The sequence below is a fragment of the Diabrotica virgifera genome, chromosome 2 (genome assembly GCF_917563875.1).
Source record: "Diabrotica virgifera virgifera chromosome 2, PGI_DIABVI_V3a".
In the NCBI taxonomy this organism is placed as follows: domain Eukaryota; kingdom Metazoa; phylum Arthropoda; class Insecta; order Coleoptera; family Chrysomelidae; genus Diabrotica; species Diabrotica virgifera.
In genome coordinates, this window is record NC_065444.1 from 254341382 (window position 1) to 254360014 (window position 18633).

Consider the following 18633-nt stretch of genomic DNA (forward strand, 5'->3'; position numbering starts at 1 on the left):
TACATATAAATACTCACATGTACGTAAATATGGTGTATAACCCTCACACTCACATACATGCACGCATTCATATGTAGTGGCAACAAAAGTATGTCAAGTATAAGATATACACTTACTTTCCGGTATAAGGGAAGAATATAGTAGTATTCAATATCATACTTTTTTTCTGTACTATGCTAAAGGGAGAGTTGGTAGAGGAACAGATTTGAATGTAATATTTAGCATAGTACAGAGAAAAAGTATGATATTGAATACTACTATATTCTTCCCTTATACCGGAAAGTAAGTGTATATCTTATACTTGACATACTTTTGTTGCCACTACATATGAATGCGTGCATGTATGTGAGTGTGAGGGTTATATACCATATTTACGTACATGTGAGTATTTATATTGGCTTATATACTTTAATATTGGCTTGATCATTACCCTTTGATTTAAACCAGACCACTTAACTAACTCTGGTTTTTTGTTATTTGTAGCATTTAATTTTACTTTTACCGTGACCTGAAGATGCTGTGAATATTGTAGACAGCGAAACCGGTCGTCAGTTGTAAAATAAATTGTTTGTGAGAACGTCTCTCTTTTTTCTTTACTACAATAGTATGGACTCACACATGCAACCCATTCATTATTTAAATTATTATTGTATTTGTACAGACATCTAAGGTACATTTTCTTTACATAAATTTTTCAATTATCCTTGTAAAATAATTTTTCAATAATTTTCATTTGTAACGTCAGCTGTCAGATGTCAACACCGGACAGATGAAACATTTAAAATCCAACGTCTACACTGTCAGTCCATAGAAAAAAGTGTTGTGTGATTGGGTAGAATGCGATCTTACCCTTCAAAAAATATGTCACGTATTTCAGCACCTGGTTAATTGGAAGGATACTACAAATCTGACCTCCACATAAGTGGTCTGTAGCTTCGACATGATAGGTGTGAAATTTTAAACGTTCTTGTTGTTGATTGGATAGGCAGGGTGCCATAATCTAGTCTCCATGCTAGGTACATAGCCTCCATACGGTACTTCCAATATTTAATATTTTATTCAAGTGGACAATAAAGGTAAAACACAAACAACTTTTGTTTCTTACTTATTTATTTATACAATAATGTGACATTTTACATAGAAATATGAGTATTTAATTTGGATTAAATAAATGTTTACTTGTTGAATTTTTCCACCGTCTGCACACAACAGCTGAACATTAGACCTAACAACAAAACGCGAAATAAAGTGTGTATTTTAAAACTGTTGGATAAACAGTACCTACAATCAGAAAATCTCTACCTTACAATCAAAAAAACTTACCTTTAAAAAGGTACTCGATTACAAAATATCAAAAAACACGACTGAATATCAGCTTTTTATGGTGACACAAACACATCACATAACCGACCATATAAAATAACTGAACGAACGAACACGAACACTGAACACAGATTCACAGATAGCGCAGGATTTGTCAAAAGTCATGTTCCACCAATCACAATTCCGACATCAGCGCCTCTGACAAAATGGAAGGAAAATAAATACGAATACATGTTTTTTAATTAGAATGCGCGGGGCATATGTCAGTCAACTGCTCGCATCACTCGAAAATGGTTCGGTGATACCGTACCATGACCAAAATTTATATGTTTGTAACGTCTAAGTGGTTGTTCTTACTGTTTTATTATTTTTAATTAAAATCCAGTAATCCAAGAAAAGTAATCTTTCATCATCCGGAGTTGCACAGTAGACCAATGTTCTTAATATGCAAACACCTACAACCCGAAGTAGCCGGTACTTTTTTTATATACTTTGACGTAAATTAAAAAACTTTGTATTTAGACATCTTTTTACTCATTAGTTTAACTTTTTATTGTAGCATTAGCTCTGATGATGACACATATGTCGAAAGCGCTTAGTTAAGGAAATTAAATATATTTACACACTTTAATATACTTCTTTCACTTTCTTCATTCATTCAAGTGTGTACAAAACTTATCAGTCTTTCAACCACTTTATAATGTACCTAGAATATAATAATGATATTTTAATCACGTTTTGTTTTTTAGTAATGTGTTTGTTTTCTTTTTGTTATTGGTATATTTAACTCAAAGAGTTGCGTGTTGATGTACTTAATCGTTTCGTATTTTATTACTTATTTATGTTACAATGTGATTTTTGATAATAAAGTGTTAAAAAATGTTGAGATTATTCAATCATTAAATTTTTGCGTCAAACGAATGAGTACTAACATTTAAATTGACGTGTTTTATGTATTGACTATTCTTTTATCCGAGTACCATATTTTTATTGGATGTTCTAATGATATTCAGTGTCTTATACCACAGTGTTTTGGACATGTTGGATATTAGTGCACCCTATGAAACGCACAGCTGAAACTTATGTTTGTGCGTCACAGTGTTGCCATGCCATTTCTTTCATAATTTCAATCAATGTTAAATGTACCTACAAGAATAATAGAATAAGAACGTTTACTTCTCCTTCATTATACTAGGTAGAATGACAAATGAGGTGTCAAATGAAAGCTTATCCAAGGATAATACTAAAGGTGAGAAATTAGACCTAGATTGTCTGTCCCTCAAAAAATAAGCGTTATATTGGGGATTTCTAATGTCGACATTTAAAGTTGCACTATTTTTTTTTTTCTATAAAACATTTTGATCTAAAACTTACCAGAAAACTTCTTTGTACTCTCTACTTTCAAATAAACGTGATTAAGAAGCTAAATTTTAAACTTCGTCACACAACTTTTGCGATTAAACTTTGCAATGCACAAATCCGCACCTTTTTTTTTTGAAAAATTCATAACCTTTACCATGATAAGAATAAAAACTTGAAGCAGGTACCTTTGTCTTCAGAAATGTTAGAGCTATATACAGTAAAACCTCGATATAACGGACCTCTATTTAACGGACTTCGGATACAACGGACAAGAAAATCCGGTCAAATGTGAAAAAAATTAAAAACTTCTCTGTATTTTACAAAGAGTTTCAATAAATTTTTTATAATGCGCATAATGCGGACACATATCTAATTATAAAAAACACCAATCTTCAAAAGTGCAAACAAAACTTAAGAAACATTTTTTTGTTTTATTTTAAACCTATTTTTATACAACGGACTTTTGGCTTTAACGGACACCTTGTCCCCCCAATTAGTCCGTTATATCGAGGTTTTACTGTACTGTAAAAATTTCAGAAAAAATTATTAAAATGGAACAGAGTTGTAGCGAGGTAAACGCAAAAAACGTGATTTCATTTTTTTTATTTTTAGGTTAAAATTGCGATTTTGACAATGTTCCCCCACATAAAATTCAAAATAAACCTCATTTTCGCTTTCAGCACCCTCGAAAATATAAAGTATGAATAAAATTAGCCATTCACCCCTCCGTGGTCAGTATCTCGAAAACTAAGCGCTTTTTTGAGGGTGTCTCGCTCGTGTATAATATCACAAAAAATTGTAACGTGATAGTATGAAAAAATAGAGGATACGGCAACGGTGTTACAAGTTGTCGTGATGGTGATGGTCGGATCGAATGCCAAAATCTACACAGACATATTAGGGTGCACTAATATCCAAGATGTCCAGTGTTTTATATTCTTCAACCACGAGATTACTCGTCCACCTGACTTTCTGCGCCCCACGTTGTTTGCCATTTGCGCTACAACGTATGAAGCTTTGTATCATACGCTGCTTCCCTACTAGTGAGTACCCATAAATGAATAACGTTTTTGTTTCGAAGATTGACAATCATCAAGACTATGCATACTTTCCAGATTGCTACTCTAAACAGATGGGTATTGGTGGTATTGAACCATTCGAGCTGATTTTTTTGTCAGGAGTGTCTTCTGGAGTGTCTTCCCACATGGAGCTGTTTGCAAAGTTACTTGAATTTGCAAATACTATTTAAAAAGATATATAGATAATATAGTCCAATATTTTGAAAAACAATGAAGCTTATTTTTCTCAAAAATTGACAATTATAAACACATATGACCAACAAAAAATACCACAGAAAACGATAAAATGGCACTATATGAACAATTGGAAGAATTACATGAAAGATCACTCAGAAAAGACATAGTAGGTACTAATGACTTGGTGATTCAGTGCAAAAGTAGGTACCTAAAAACCAGAAATTAGAAAGTAGCAGGTAAAGAAACTATTTACATTATACCCACATTTACATTATTACAGTTACATTATACCCACAAACATCAAGCAAAGAAGAGAAGAAACTTAACATGTCTGATAGCTGGCACAAAAGATGGCAATCACAACGATATTGCATGACGTCAGATCAACGGCGGATCCAGCAACCTTGCAAGGAGGGGGCAATGAAATAAAAATTTTCTCGTCACTCGCGTACGCAGGATTCTTTTTCGGTGTGGACTGTTACTTTATTTTTCTTCATGTACCATGTCTTTTCAGAATATTGGTTACTATCATAGCTATCTTAATTTTATTCACTGCCACCCTAAATAAACCACGAAGTGCTTTTTCGTCCTGGACTGCGTTTGCCTTTTATTTTCACTTGCATAATATTTTGTAGCAACCTATATTTAAAACTTCTCAATACATGTCCAAAATACTCCACTTTTCTCTTCTTGATGCCTTCTATAATCTCAGTAGTCTTGCTGAGACGTTCTAGTATTGTGGAGTTTCGAATCTTCTTAACCAAGATACTTTTAAAATCCTTCTATAGAACCACATTTCGAAAGCCTCAAGGCGATTTGGGTAAGTAGATCGATTTTATTTACTGTCCAAGACTCGACACCATACAGTAAGACCAAGAACACGTACTTTGGAGAAGGAATTCTGTTTTATGTTTCATTCCGTTATTCAGTTGTCAACAGGACACAAAACTCACTATTTATTTTCAATTGTAATTATTTCTTTCTTAAAAAAAGGCGACACCAGGCGAAGTCTCAAGGAGGGGGCAATTGTCCCCATTGACCCCCCCTTGGATCCGCGCCTGCGTCAGATGATGTAAAGGAGCAAACGCGGACACGGACGATTATCTAGTAATTCGCAAACTCAATCGACTGTAAGTGGCAGTGCAGTTGCATGAAAATGGCCGATGTAATTGGGATAACGTATTTTGATATACAGTCGAAAAAATGAAAGAATACCCATGAACGATCACATCAATCACGTATTATTCAGATTATTAATAATCTATCTCTCCCGTTTGTTATTTATGGAAAAAACAGCAAATACAAAATATGTGATTGATGTGATCGTTCATGGGTATTCTTTCATTTTTCCGACTGTAATTAATATATTGTTATTGATGTAATTGATTAATATAGTTTCAAATAAGCGGCAGCACCCTCGCTTGAGTTTATGAATAGGAGAATTAAAACGGAGAGATCAAGACAAAACAAAAGAAGATGGAATTTCTAGAAGGTAAGATTATAGCAATTAAGATAACAATATGAGACCACCCTAGAGGAAAATCTAACAAGCAAATAACAAAGGAAATATGGAAAAATATAAAATTGAATTCAGCTGAACAGGTGCTAGAAAAAAGAGAAATAAAAAGAAGGAAATGATGGTTTGATACAGAATGCAAAACCAAAATCAAACGGAAAAACCAAGCAAAAATAAATAGATATTAAGCAAAGGAGAACATCGTCGAAATGAATAAAAAAAAAGGAGCAGACCAATGTTGCCAAAACAAAAAAAAAGTCTTTGTATGGAAGGGTTGTTAAACAACCTAGAAGAAAAAGGACGCTAAACTATTTGGATACTTAAAAGCTTAACAAAAAAACTGCAGACCAGTGCTTAAAATTGACAATGAATCATTGCAAACACAGAACTAACGAGCGATCCACAATTATTGGGATCAAAGCTAGCCGTTCAAAAAATTACGTATGTCTTGTTTTAATCTGAATTTATATCATTGGTTTATCAATTAATTTTGATTATTATAAAACATAAAAAATCAATCAAACCCTTTAACACAGAACTTTAATCAAAAATAAAAAGAATTAACAAAATTGTAAGTAACAAGAATAAATAAAATCAAGCAAGATGCTGTATATGCAGAGACATGTTAACCATAGACGAGGCTAGTCATATGCCACTCAATGCATCGAGGTGTAACGCCGATATCAAGGACGCCATGGTCAATATTCATTTTGAGTGGTCTAGCCATCTTTGTCCGTCATATGAGCGGTATCTCTTAGTAAAAAGAGATAGATAGACCACCGATCGACTGCCGCGCGTTACGCTTTTTTGCTCAGTATGCCTTTTATACAATTGTCTACGGTTAACATGTCTCTGAGTTTATGTCCACCACCAACATCTCTACATAACCTAACTTTTCTTGTTCTTCTTCTTCGTCTAGCCATTCACGTCCATATCTGAACATAAGCCTCTTCAAGTCTTCCTTTCCATTGTTTTTTGTTGTACGCTACTTGTAGCCAATTTTTCCCGGCAGTTCGTTTCAGATCATCTGTCCATCTCATAGGAGGTCTGCCTCTGGGTCTTTTGTGTTGGTATGGTCTCCAGGTTAGCTGGAGAACTTTTCTTGTTAAGTTGACGTAAACTAGAAACTATATTATCTGAATTAAGAATAGACATGCACTGTATAGCTATCTCTGTCGTTCAGAACCACCTATGGTGACAATCATTTTGGATCACACATTATGTGGATACAAAGAAACCTGTGAAGAGGAAGAATGCGCATCAGAAGAGATGATGTACAATGAAATAAGGATACCAACATATATGATGAATATTTACATATGAAAAAAATTAAACAGAAAAATCAGATTCAACACATTGTAGAAAAATATTTGATATTACTGATATCTGAAAACCATTAAGATCACCTTACTCTTTAATCCTCTCTTCGTAAAGCACGTCATTTTTATTGTACACGGTAGTCTGGTTATTTTTTAACCGATACCTTAGTATAAGATTTTAACTTTAAATTATTGTTATTAACTGACAGGTTTAATATTTGTGCATATGTGGTAAGAAACGCTTCACTTATTATTCAAACAAACTCATACAGGTAATTTTATAAATTTTAGCAAGTTTCTCCCCTCGATCCTCGCCTCCACCACAGGAGATTCAGCACATGGGTCCAAAAAGGGGCCGTTTTCTAATGAGGCAGTCTCGAATAAAAAGAGAGCCTGATCTGTGCACTGAAGCAGATTTAGAAGCAGTAGGTTTATCTCCGTACCTGAGTATACCACCCGTTAGAATAGAAAGACAATGCTCAGAGCCAATCCCGTGTATCTCACCTTCGCCAGATAATCTGCTACACGTTCCTGAACACGTACTCGTTAAACAACATTCGCATCCACTTTTGCCAAGCAAAGCAACAGAGGTAAGTATATTTCGTTATATTAATATACAGACTATTTAGATTTAAATTAGGTATGCACCCATATAAGAAGGGGTGTGCGACAGGGATGTGTGCTTTCCCCTCTTTTACTTAACATTTATTCGGAAGCCATATTTCAAGAGTCATTGGAAGATGCAGAGATGGAAATCAAAGTAAATGGAATATTGATTAACAACATACGATATACTGATATTGTCTTAATTTGTGACAACATAGTTGATATTCAACAACTTGTCACTATAATCGGAGAATACAGTAAGTGAATAGGATTGGGGATTAATACCAAAAAGACCAAATTCATGATCATTTCCAGAAACTTGGATGCACTTGAAAACTCCACCATAACACTGAATAGTGTTGAAAGAGCGCTAATAACCGGCAAAATAGCACAAAAGATGGAAAACGTATTAAGTTGTGAGATAAAAAGAAATGAAACTAGTCGAGTTTAGCGGATTACTAATTCAACTTTCACCGGTAATTTTTAAATTCATTATTTAATTGTTATCGCTTAACATTTACAACGCAAGAAAGTAATTAAATTGTAATCGATTTTTTTAAGATTTTGCTAATCATTTTGACGTTCTATTGATAAAATATGAATTTCTTACTTCGGATACTTTCACAATTATCGTGTAGATGGCGCTAAGATTTTTAGAATAAATTATAATTACATATTACGGAACATTAAAAAAACTTAAATTCAGTATTCAAAACGTAAGTATATTTAAGGTAAAAATATATACCACAGCTTTGACCAACTAATATTTTTTATAATTAATGTTTTTAATTTTAATTTTAAATTAATCACTGACATTTATGTCAAATTTCCGGTAAACGTTTACAGACACTACTGGCGCTCGCGAATTTGTAAATATCCCCTCTACGTACGAGCTCACAGCGTATAAGTTTATATTATTTTGATTGTTTCTCATCTTTAGACGTATCGGGCGAGCTTGGCAACTACCTCTGTCACAGTGACAGTTTTAGTTGACATACTCCTCTGTCAGATGTTTTTCTGGTTTTTATTTTTCTTTGTATCAGTTCTCCTCGAATTTCTTTGGGATAATTTTGCCATTAAAAAAAAAATAAAAATTTACAGTTCCATTGTGTTGAAAACGGAATATATTTTTCCAAGTTTTCATCTTTAAGATTATTTATGGTAGCCATACTGAATTATTGTACTTTATAATATATCCAAGGGTGGTAAAGGTACCTGGAATTCATTCTAATTTACTTGTATAACTTTTTTAATTCGTTTTTGTCAGTTTACATTGTGAAATTCATTCTTGTGGATATCTGCAGTGTATATAAACTTACGTGCATAGAAATCGGCCCACTTAAAAATTTGGTCATTTTTGATGTCTCATATTTTCTAAACCTGTTGGCCGATTTAAGTGATTTTTTGAACATGTTATAGCCTGATTCTTTAACAATACCATTGTAATAATATTGTTGCTAAACAGTTAAATTTTCATTGTCTACCGGGTGTACCAATCAAACTGTGTTTTTTTCTCAAAGTTCGCATCACCCTATGGAATATTTATTATTCCCATTTATTAAATACTGATATTAAAACTCTAGCCTCTAAACTATAGCCTCAGATTTTCTTAACACTCTGTTTTTCGATTCATTCGTTTGTGTTGGATAATAAAAAAGTTAGGTACTTTAACAACTAAACATGTACTTCATCAATACACGGTGTTTCTAAATAACTGCGACAAACTTTAAGGGGTAATTCTGCATGAAAAATAATGACAGTTGGCTTTATAAACGTATGTCCGCAAATGTTTCGTTTCCGAGATATGGGATGTTGAATTTTTTCTCACAAACTGACGATTTATTTATTGCTTTTAAATCATTTGAGATATGCAAATGATATTTGGTAGGTTAAGAGATAGTTATTGCGGATTTTTTGACATAAAATTAAGAATTCAATATTCACCATTGGCGTACATACGGGTAATATGATCGGTCATATTACCCGTATGAGCTCCAATGGTGAATATTAAATTCCTAATTTTATGTCAAAAAATCCGCAATAAATATCTCTTAAAACCTACAAAATTTCATTTGCATATCTCAACCGGTTTTAGAGCAATACATAAATCGTCAGTTTGTAAGAAAAAATTCAACATCCCGTATCTCAGAAACGAAACATTTGCGGACAAACGTTTGTCAAGCCAACTTTCATTATTTTTTCATGCAGAATTACCCCTTAAAGTTTGTCGCGCTTATTTAGAAACACCGTATATTGATGAAGAACATGTCTAGTAGTTAAAGTACCTAACTTTTTTATTATCCAACATAAACGAATAAATAAATAAAAAAATATGAAAAAAAAGTTTTTAGGAAACGCTTTTCTTTAGTTCCGGGTGACTAAAATTATAAATATTAAAAAATCAACTAAAAAGCAAACAATAAAAAAAATTGAAAAAATCCAACACATTCGTCAAAGAAAAGCGTGGGGCGTCTTCATCGAATAAACGGTTTTCGCCCCACGCTTTTCTTTAACGAATGTGTTGGATTTTTTCAATTTTTTTTATTTTTTGCTTTTTAGTTGATTTTTTAATATTTATAATTTTAGTCACCCGGAACTAAAGAAAAGCGTTTCTTAAAAACTTTTTTTTCATATTTTTTTATTTTTTACTTTTTAGTCTTACACTTTTCAAACATTAAAATATATCGTCATGTTTATTAAAATATGTATATAAAACATATGATATACAAACATAAAAAGTAGTCGGAATCGGCAAAAATTTGAAACTTCATTGTTTATTTGTGAAGCATAACGTAAACAATTAACGTAAAAAGTGAAATTATGTATAGTTCATATCATTAGCTACAATCCGTAAAAATTTCAAATTTCTAGATTGTAAAAAACAAGAGAATTTAAGCAGTTTCCATTAAAATCGTTTTTTAACAATTATAAAACATAAACAAATTTTTTTATTGACTATTCGTGTATTGTTCCCGCGAATGCATATGTCTGCAAATTTTCATTCATTTGCATTGATGAAAAGGCAGGCAAATTGACCTCTAAAGATTTGACGCAAACTATTGAACTAAAGAAAAGCGTTTAAAAAAAAGAAGAATGTGTGTAACTTATTAAATTTAAATTAAAATACATTTTACTGCTGTCATAAACCAGACAAAAATGTTTATATCACAAATAATCATTGCCTTTCGCTTAAATTGAATGTTAAAACTTCCAAGAGGCAGGTGGCTGGCGGGAGCTGGCTTGAATATTTAATTTAATCAAAAAGCAATGTTTATTTCTGTAATACACATTTTTTCTGTTTACGGGCAACTGTAAAATGTATTCTGAGTTAAATAAATTACATACATTCTTCTTTTTGTCAAATAATTTAATTAAAAAATTATTTTTGGACACCCTGTACAAATAATTATATAAATTTTTACATTACTGAATAAAGAATTGAATTGCCTTTCAAATGAGCTATCGCATGTCCCCTATTCTCATTTAAAAAAATCATCGATTACGTCATCGCGCCCAGATGGATGACGTCACTAGTATGACATATATGCCAAAATATCGTAATTTCAAAATAAAAATCGACCTCTTTCGAGATTTTTCCTTAAAGTCGTCTTTTTACGAAATAACGAATTTATTCCTTTCATTTGCATCATACTGTATAAACAAACATATGAGTGTTCAAAATTTAAAACTTTATTGTTTATTCATGACGCATAACGTAAAAAATTAACGTAAAAAGTGAAATTATGTATAGGTTATATCATTAGCTACAATCCGTAAAAGTTTCAAGTTTCTACATTGTAAAAAACAAGAGAATTTAGGCATTTTTCCAATAAAATCGTTTTTTTTATTTAAACAATTAATAAACATAAACAAAATTTTTTTGTTGTCTATTCGTGTATTGTTCCCGCGAATGCATATGTCTGCAAACTTTCATTCATTTGAATGGAAGAAAAGGTAGTCAAATTAACATCCAAAGATTTGACGCAATCTATTGAACTAAATAAAAGCGTTTAAAAATCATCGATTACGTCATCGCACCCAGAAGGATGACGTCACTAGTATGACATATATGCCAAAATATCGTAATTTAAAAATAAAATCGACCTCTTTCGGGATTTTTCCTTAACCCTGGATTGCTACACTTATTTTCTAAACTCAATCTGCTACATCGAGGTACAGTGGTACCCCAAATAAAATCGACCCAAAATATTTATATATGTATGTTTTAAGAACTTATGACAAAAACAATCTTAAGGTAACATGCTAAGAATTTATTTTGTATACAAAAATATTTTATTATATTATTATTTACAAGTTTATTTTCATATTTTCTACACCCACTACTGCAAATTGGTGTAACTTACAAACAAGGTTGGGGTACAAGTGTACCCCAGGTAGCATTCCAGGGTTCAAGTCGCCTTTTTACGAAATAACGAATTTATTCCTTTCACTTGCATCGTACTGTATAAACAAATATATGAGTGTTCAAAATTTAAAACTTTATTGTTTATTTATGACGCATAACGTAAACAATTAACGTAAAAAGTGAAATTATGTATAGGTTATATCATTATAGTCTGTTCGCTAAACTCAGACGCAACTTTCTAGATATTTTAGTCGGTAATTTTGCCAATTTTACTAAAATTGGCAAAAAATAATTATTAAATAGTTAACAATCACTAAATAGTTAGTAATGTTGCCAATTTTTGCAAAATTCGCAAAAAACAAAAAAATTATCGACTAAAATATCTAGCCAGTTGCGTCTGAGTTTAGCGAACCGACTATAGCTACCATCCGTAAAAGTTTCAAGTTTCTACATTGTAAAAAACAAGAGAATTTAGGCCTTTTTCCATTAAAATCGTTTTTTTATTTAAACAATTAATAAACATAAATAAAAATTTTTTGTTGTCTATTCGTGTATTGTCACCGCGAATGCATAAGTCTGCAAATTTTCATTCATTTGCATGGAAGAAAAGGTAGTCAAATTAACATCCAAAGATTTGACGCAATCTATTGAACTAAATAAAAGCGTTTAAAAACAAAATGTTAAGAAAGCCTGAGGCTATAGTTTGGTTTTAATTTGAGTGTTCTATATATGTTAGAATATTCCACAGGGTGATGCGAACTTTGAGAAAAAAACACAGTTTGATTGGTACACCCGGTATACATTGAAAATTTACCTGTTTAGTAACAATATTATTACAGTGGTATTGTTAAAGAATCAGGCTATAACATGTTCAAGAACTCACTTAAATCGGCCAACAGGTTTAGGAAATACGAGTCATCAAAAATGACCAAATTTTTAAGTGGGCCGATTTCTATGCATGTAAGTTTAGTTGTTACTTTTATGATGTGGGAAATTATTTCCATCATCATAGATATTATTTATACGAAAATTTTATTAATAAAGTTATCGCATTTTAGAGTAGTACAAGGTCCAGCCACTGTCCCGTAGTACGACTTGGACCCGCTTTAGGTTGCAATTTCTGTTGGAACACCGTAGATAAACACGGAAGAATAATCAGAAGAAAAACAGAGTACCACTGTCCTGAATGCCAAACTAATCTCTGTATAGTACCTTGCTTTCAAGAATACCACAAGACCCAAGCTATCGGAGGAGCCACCAATGTGGATCCGTTATTACCGTCTTCAGCAAATAAGCCATACTCGAAGAGTAGTTAAACTATTGCTGTGTTAATGTTAACTGTGAAAATATAAATGAATAAAGTAATATTTATGTACGTTTTTGGTTGATTTTTTTATTTATCGTCCAGTCGTCGTCGATTTGATCGCTAAAAACGAGACGAACAAGCTAAATTTTCCTGAAAATGTCAATTTTGGGACCTCAAAAAAAATGCAAAAAAGTTTGCTACTTCTACCCCCCTAAAACCCCCCTTGGCAGGGGGAAAAACTGAAAACATCGATTTATAAATGATTGTGTGTATACACCGTTCTTAGGCGTCAACGCCCTTCGTTAGAGATCTATGGGGGAGTATCACCGAGCCGCAAGCCCTTATTCCTTGCCGTACTGCTCCCTCATAGGTCGATCAGATGCCCGCATATTCCAGTCTAAGCTCCAGATTCATATTTAGAATTTTATACTGGCGCGTTAGCCTTTTTCTTTTTCCGATGGCCTGAGCTGGGCTTGAACGCACATACCTCACGGCGAAGTGAAGTGTGGGTCAGCCGCTAGTCGCACTGAGCTATCCGATCGACTGATTTAATGATTTAATTACAAGTGATTGATTACAAATGATTTAATTAGTAAAAATAAAAACAAATCAATTATAGACGAAGCAACGAAGCACTAAAAAGTCCAAAACCTAGGAATTTTGTGCAGTAAGATGAATCGTCATGCAACTTTTTGCATTCAATTCGAGAGAGTGTCAGGCAATTTTGTGAACTAAATTGATCTCCGGCAAAAATTTTGTGCATGAGAAAATGCATTTTCAAAGTGCATCTCAAGAGATGGAAAATGAAAAATTTAGAACTCAGGAAATATTGATGGAAATGAGTTCAATTTTTATATTTGGGGATTTTGGAGGTCAATGAACACAAATTTCATGACGCCGTAGGTCTCCGAGGTACCTGGTGCCCATGGTGAAGCTCGTCGCCTAGGACGATCGAATAATATGCGAAATGAAGATTGGATCGAAAAACTGAAAAATAAGCGTTTAATATTTTTTAAAAATCTATCGAATGACACTAAAGACGACCCCCCACTCCATCCCCTGGAGGTGGGCTGAGGGTAACTTTAAAATCTTAAACGGAAACGCCCATTTGTTATTACAGATTTGGATTGCTTACGTAAAAATAAGCAACTTTTATTCGAGAAATTTTTTCGAATTGTAGATAGATGGCGCTATAATCGGAAAAAACGATTTATCGTGATACCATAGGTAAATTATAGAAACGGTCTAATATCTCGAGAAATACACTTCCAAATAAAAGATCAAAAAATACGTATTTAATATTTTTCAAGAACCTATCGAATAACATTAAGCACGATTCTGCACTCCACCACCTGGAGGTGGGGTGGGGGTTAACTTTAAAATCTTTAATAGGAATCCCCATGTTTTATTGCAGATTTGGATTCCTCATGAAAAAATAAGTAATATTGATTCGAAACATTTTTTAGAATTGTTAATAGATGGCGCTAATAAATAGTGTTTTTCCGATTATAGCGCCATCTATCCATAATTAGAACAAATGTCTCGAATAAAAGTTACTTCTTTTTACGTAAGGAATCCAAATCTGCAATAAAAAAATAAGGGCTTCTATTTAAGATTTTAAAGTTACACCCCACCTCACCTCCAGGGGGTGGAGTGGAGGGTCGTGTTTTATGTTATTCGATAGTTTCTTGAAAAATATAAAAGACGTATTTTTTGGTTTTTTATTTGGAGTACATAGTATTTCTCGAGATATTAGACCGTTTCTATAATTTACCTATGGTATCACGAAAAAATTGTTTTTTCCGATTATAGCGCCATCTATCCACAATTCTAAAAAATGTTTCGAATAAGAGTTGATTACTTTTAGATAAGCAATCCAAATCTGCAATAATAAATGGGGTTTCTATTTAAGATTTTAAAGCTACCCCCACCCCACCTCCAGGGGGTGGAGTGAGGTGATCGTGTTTAGTGCTATTCGATAGATTTTTGAAAAATATTGAACACGTATTTTTCAATTTTTCGATCCAATCTTCATTTCGCGAATTATTCGATCGTCCCCCGAATTAGGTACCTCGGAGACCATCGCCGTCATGAAATTCGTTTTCAGTGACCTCCAAAACCCCCAAGTATAAAAATTGAACTCATTTCCGTCAATATTTCCCCGAGTCCTAAATTTTTTATTTTCCATCTCTTCGAGATGCACTTTAAAGATGCTTTTTCTGATGCACAAAAAATTTTGACAGAGATCAATTTAGTTCACAAAATTGCCTGACACTCTCACGAATCGAACGCAAAAAGTTGCATGGCGATTCATGTTACTGCACAAAATTCCTAGGTTTAATGCTTCGTTGCTTCGTCTATTAGTACGGATGGCAACTGGGCAAAAAGCAATTTAGAGAAGGTTAATAAATTTGCTGAATATATTGAAGAAATATTTCAGTCTAATAATGGTGATAACACACTTGAGTGGGGAAACGTCACACAGGAAGAAGGTGAAATTAAACTAGTCACTTCAAAAGAAGTGTCCAACGAAATTAAGCAAACCCAAGCACCTGCGTTTGATTTAATTACTGTAGAAATCTTAAAACAACTCCTAGAAAAGCCATAGTAAAGCTGACATTTTTCTTATAAATTCCTCGTTCAGATTAAGATATATTCCTAAGACATAGAAAATAGCCAAGGTCATCTTAATGATAGCACCAAATTACAAGCCAATTTCCTTAGTAAGTATCTATTGTTGAAAAGGCTGAAACTTCTCATAGACGCTAAGGCTCTAATTTTGTCACACCAATTTAGGTTTTGAGAAAGTCATTTTACTATTCACCAAGTCTGTAGAATAACAAATATAATAGAGAGATCATTAAAAGAAAGTTTGCTCCGCTGTCTTCTTCGACGTGGCGTAAGATTTTGATAAAGTAACGCACGAAGGACTAAATACAAATTTAGAACGATTTTGTGTAGTAAATACACAGAATTATTGGAATCATAAATTTCAGATGAGTTTTTAGGGCTAAGCAAGAAGAAGCCTACTCAGAATTAAAAGAAATCAATGCAGGTGTACCACAAGATAGTATGATATATGTAGGTATAGAACCAGCAGGGGCGTGCGGAGAAATTTAAAACAGGGGAAGCAATTTATAAAAAAATTGTAAAAACACCTATTTATAATGTAATTCAATTCTTCTACCTGAACAAAAGTCTTGGTCATAAAAATTCTTAAAATTATTTTCCATTCGTTGGCATATTTGATCTAAAATCTGATAGTATAGTCGGCGGTAGCACAATTGGACATCTCCATCATTATCAGTGCGTATGCGTTTCCTTTTGGGCTCAAAACTTCTTGCCATCATATTATTCCAGCATTTTTTAAAGTCATCTCTCTCTTTTTGTTAATAACATCTTTAAATTCGCTAATTTTTTACACAGAAACCAATCTCGTTTATCTTGCATTGCAATACAATAAATAAATTATCTGAGAATGTAAATATTTCTGAAAAAAACAAAGTTAAATAAACTCCAAAAATCCTTTCGAGCTGGTTTGTGTATTCCACTTTTCACATTTTCGCCATTCTCCAAAACCCTAATACATATTATATTTATAATACATTTATATAAATATTTAGTATTTATAATATAAATAACTCTATATATATTTATTTATATAAATAATTAAATAAAATCAATCTTCATAATTCCACAAAATCAGTCAACGAAGTCCGTCATTGGCAAATGCTGGTAAATCCCATTTAAATTCACGAAAACAGCTCCTTGTACCTATGCAGTTGACAAAATTGCTTATAAGCCATAGATATGCCCGAAATTTGAACTCACCACTCTGCGCGTAACTCCGGTCATTTTTACATAGGCTGAGGAGAAGCAAATTTGAAATCAGATTATCTGCCGACATGACACCTAATACCAACGTAGAAATACGATCATGGCATATGGATCCGCGTACGGAACGAAAGCTAGATTATGCAGCTTGCAGCATGCAGCGCTGCTTACGAGTATTTCATTGCTTTGTTATTTACTGTATGACAAAAATAGAGTAAAATACGTTTGTCTTTTCTTATTACTTACTGCTTGTATTACATAATTAAATATTCGCGTATGTAACTATTAAAATCCTACTTATGTGTTTGTTCAATTTTTTTTAAATAATCTCAGTTACTCAGTTGGTACGGTATTATCTACGGAAACCAAGAGAAGCAATGCTTCCCTTGCTTCCATGGACCGCACGCCCCTGAGAACCAGTCCTATACCTATTATACACTAGTGATATCCCTGAATTAGATCATAACACAATAGCTACCTTTGCTGATTTCATACTGCCGTGTTGGCCGTAGGTAAAGATCATGAAGAAGCAACAATAAAAATACAAACCTCTGTTACCAGTCTTAACAACTGGAATATTGTTTGGTGAATATTGTTAAACTGGAAGATTGGCGAATTAAATTAAACAAAATGAATAGCTACATTTGCTGATTTCATACTGCCGCCGTATTAGCCGTAGGTAAAGATCATGAAGAGGCAACAAGAAAATTACAAACTTCTGTTACCAGATCAGGACAAGTCATTTAAACCTCGTTTAGACCTACGCCTCTTCAAGGTGAGGTATTCCCCTTTTAGCGGGAGCATAGGAGGGCTTGCAAGAGGAATGCATAGTGGAGAAACAAATACTACTAGTGGAGCGAGTGGTTCAGAAAGTGATTAGATTTAGCTCAGAGGCTATTAGAAGAGTGTAAGATGAAGAATCTTTGCTCAATCCAAGCAACAAGCGATGGGTACATTATTGGTACCAGGTGCAACTTACGTTATCTGCGATATCTGAGGGGCAAGTTACCAAAATTAACAACTAGACTAAATACTGGCGAATTAAAATAAACGAAATGAAGTCAGTGCATATTAATTTTACAAACAAGAAAAAAAAACACAATCCTGTTAAATGTAAATAATACTCAGATACCATATCGCTCATCCGGAAGAACAGTGTCCCAACTCAAAAAACTACGATTTTCAGGGTAGACAAAAATATTTTTTAGATCTTAATTTAACTATAAGTTTTAAACGGTAACTGCTAAGATTTATAAATTAAAAACGAAGAATGTGGATAAGTGAATGTTTCTAATTGTGTAATAGGCAAAACCAAAAAAACTATGATGTCTAATTTAACAAAGAAAAAGAGTCAGAACTTTGAGTTATGTCACTTTGCTTTTAAAATATTGGCCACTTTTGTTAAAATTAACGAAAAATACCTAGGGCCCTTCTCGAAATACAACGGTTTTTGTGTTAAATAACGATAAATTCACGTCGAATGTCAGAGCATTACTGAAAAGTGTCATTGTTCCGGAATAAAAGTATTCATTTTATCATCAAATAATGAATAATAACACTACCGCCATCTTTCGAAGTTGGAAGTAAATATCTAAGTGACATTTTTCCTGATAAAAGTATAGGATATTTGGAGTCAATTTTACAAGATAACTCGATTTATGCATTTTTTGAGTTATGTCACTTTTCTTCCGGATGAGCGATATGTCGATACCGCAAAACATTTAGGTATTACATTAGACGCTAGG

At 33.0% G+C, this 18633-nt stretch overlaps 1 protein-coding gene across 1 annotated transcript in view; it reads left to right on the forward strand.

Moving 5' to 3' along the window:
* LOC126880546 (protein bric-a-brac 1-like) overlaps positions 1 to 13127 on the forward strand; it is a 53628-nt gene extending 40501 nt beyond the window's left edge. Inside the window, exons 6-7 of the mRNA XM_050644477.1 lie at positions 7068 to 7366; positions 12807 to 13127. Of these exons, the coding sequence (XP_050500434.1) occupies positions 7068 to 7366; positions 12807 to 13064 (557 nt within the window). The 3' untranslated portion in view covers positions 13065 to 13127. The remainder of the gene's footprint in view (positions 1 to 7067; positions 7367 to 12806) is intronic.
* Positions 13128 to 18633: the final 5506 nt, after the last annotated feature.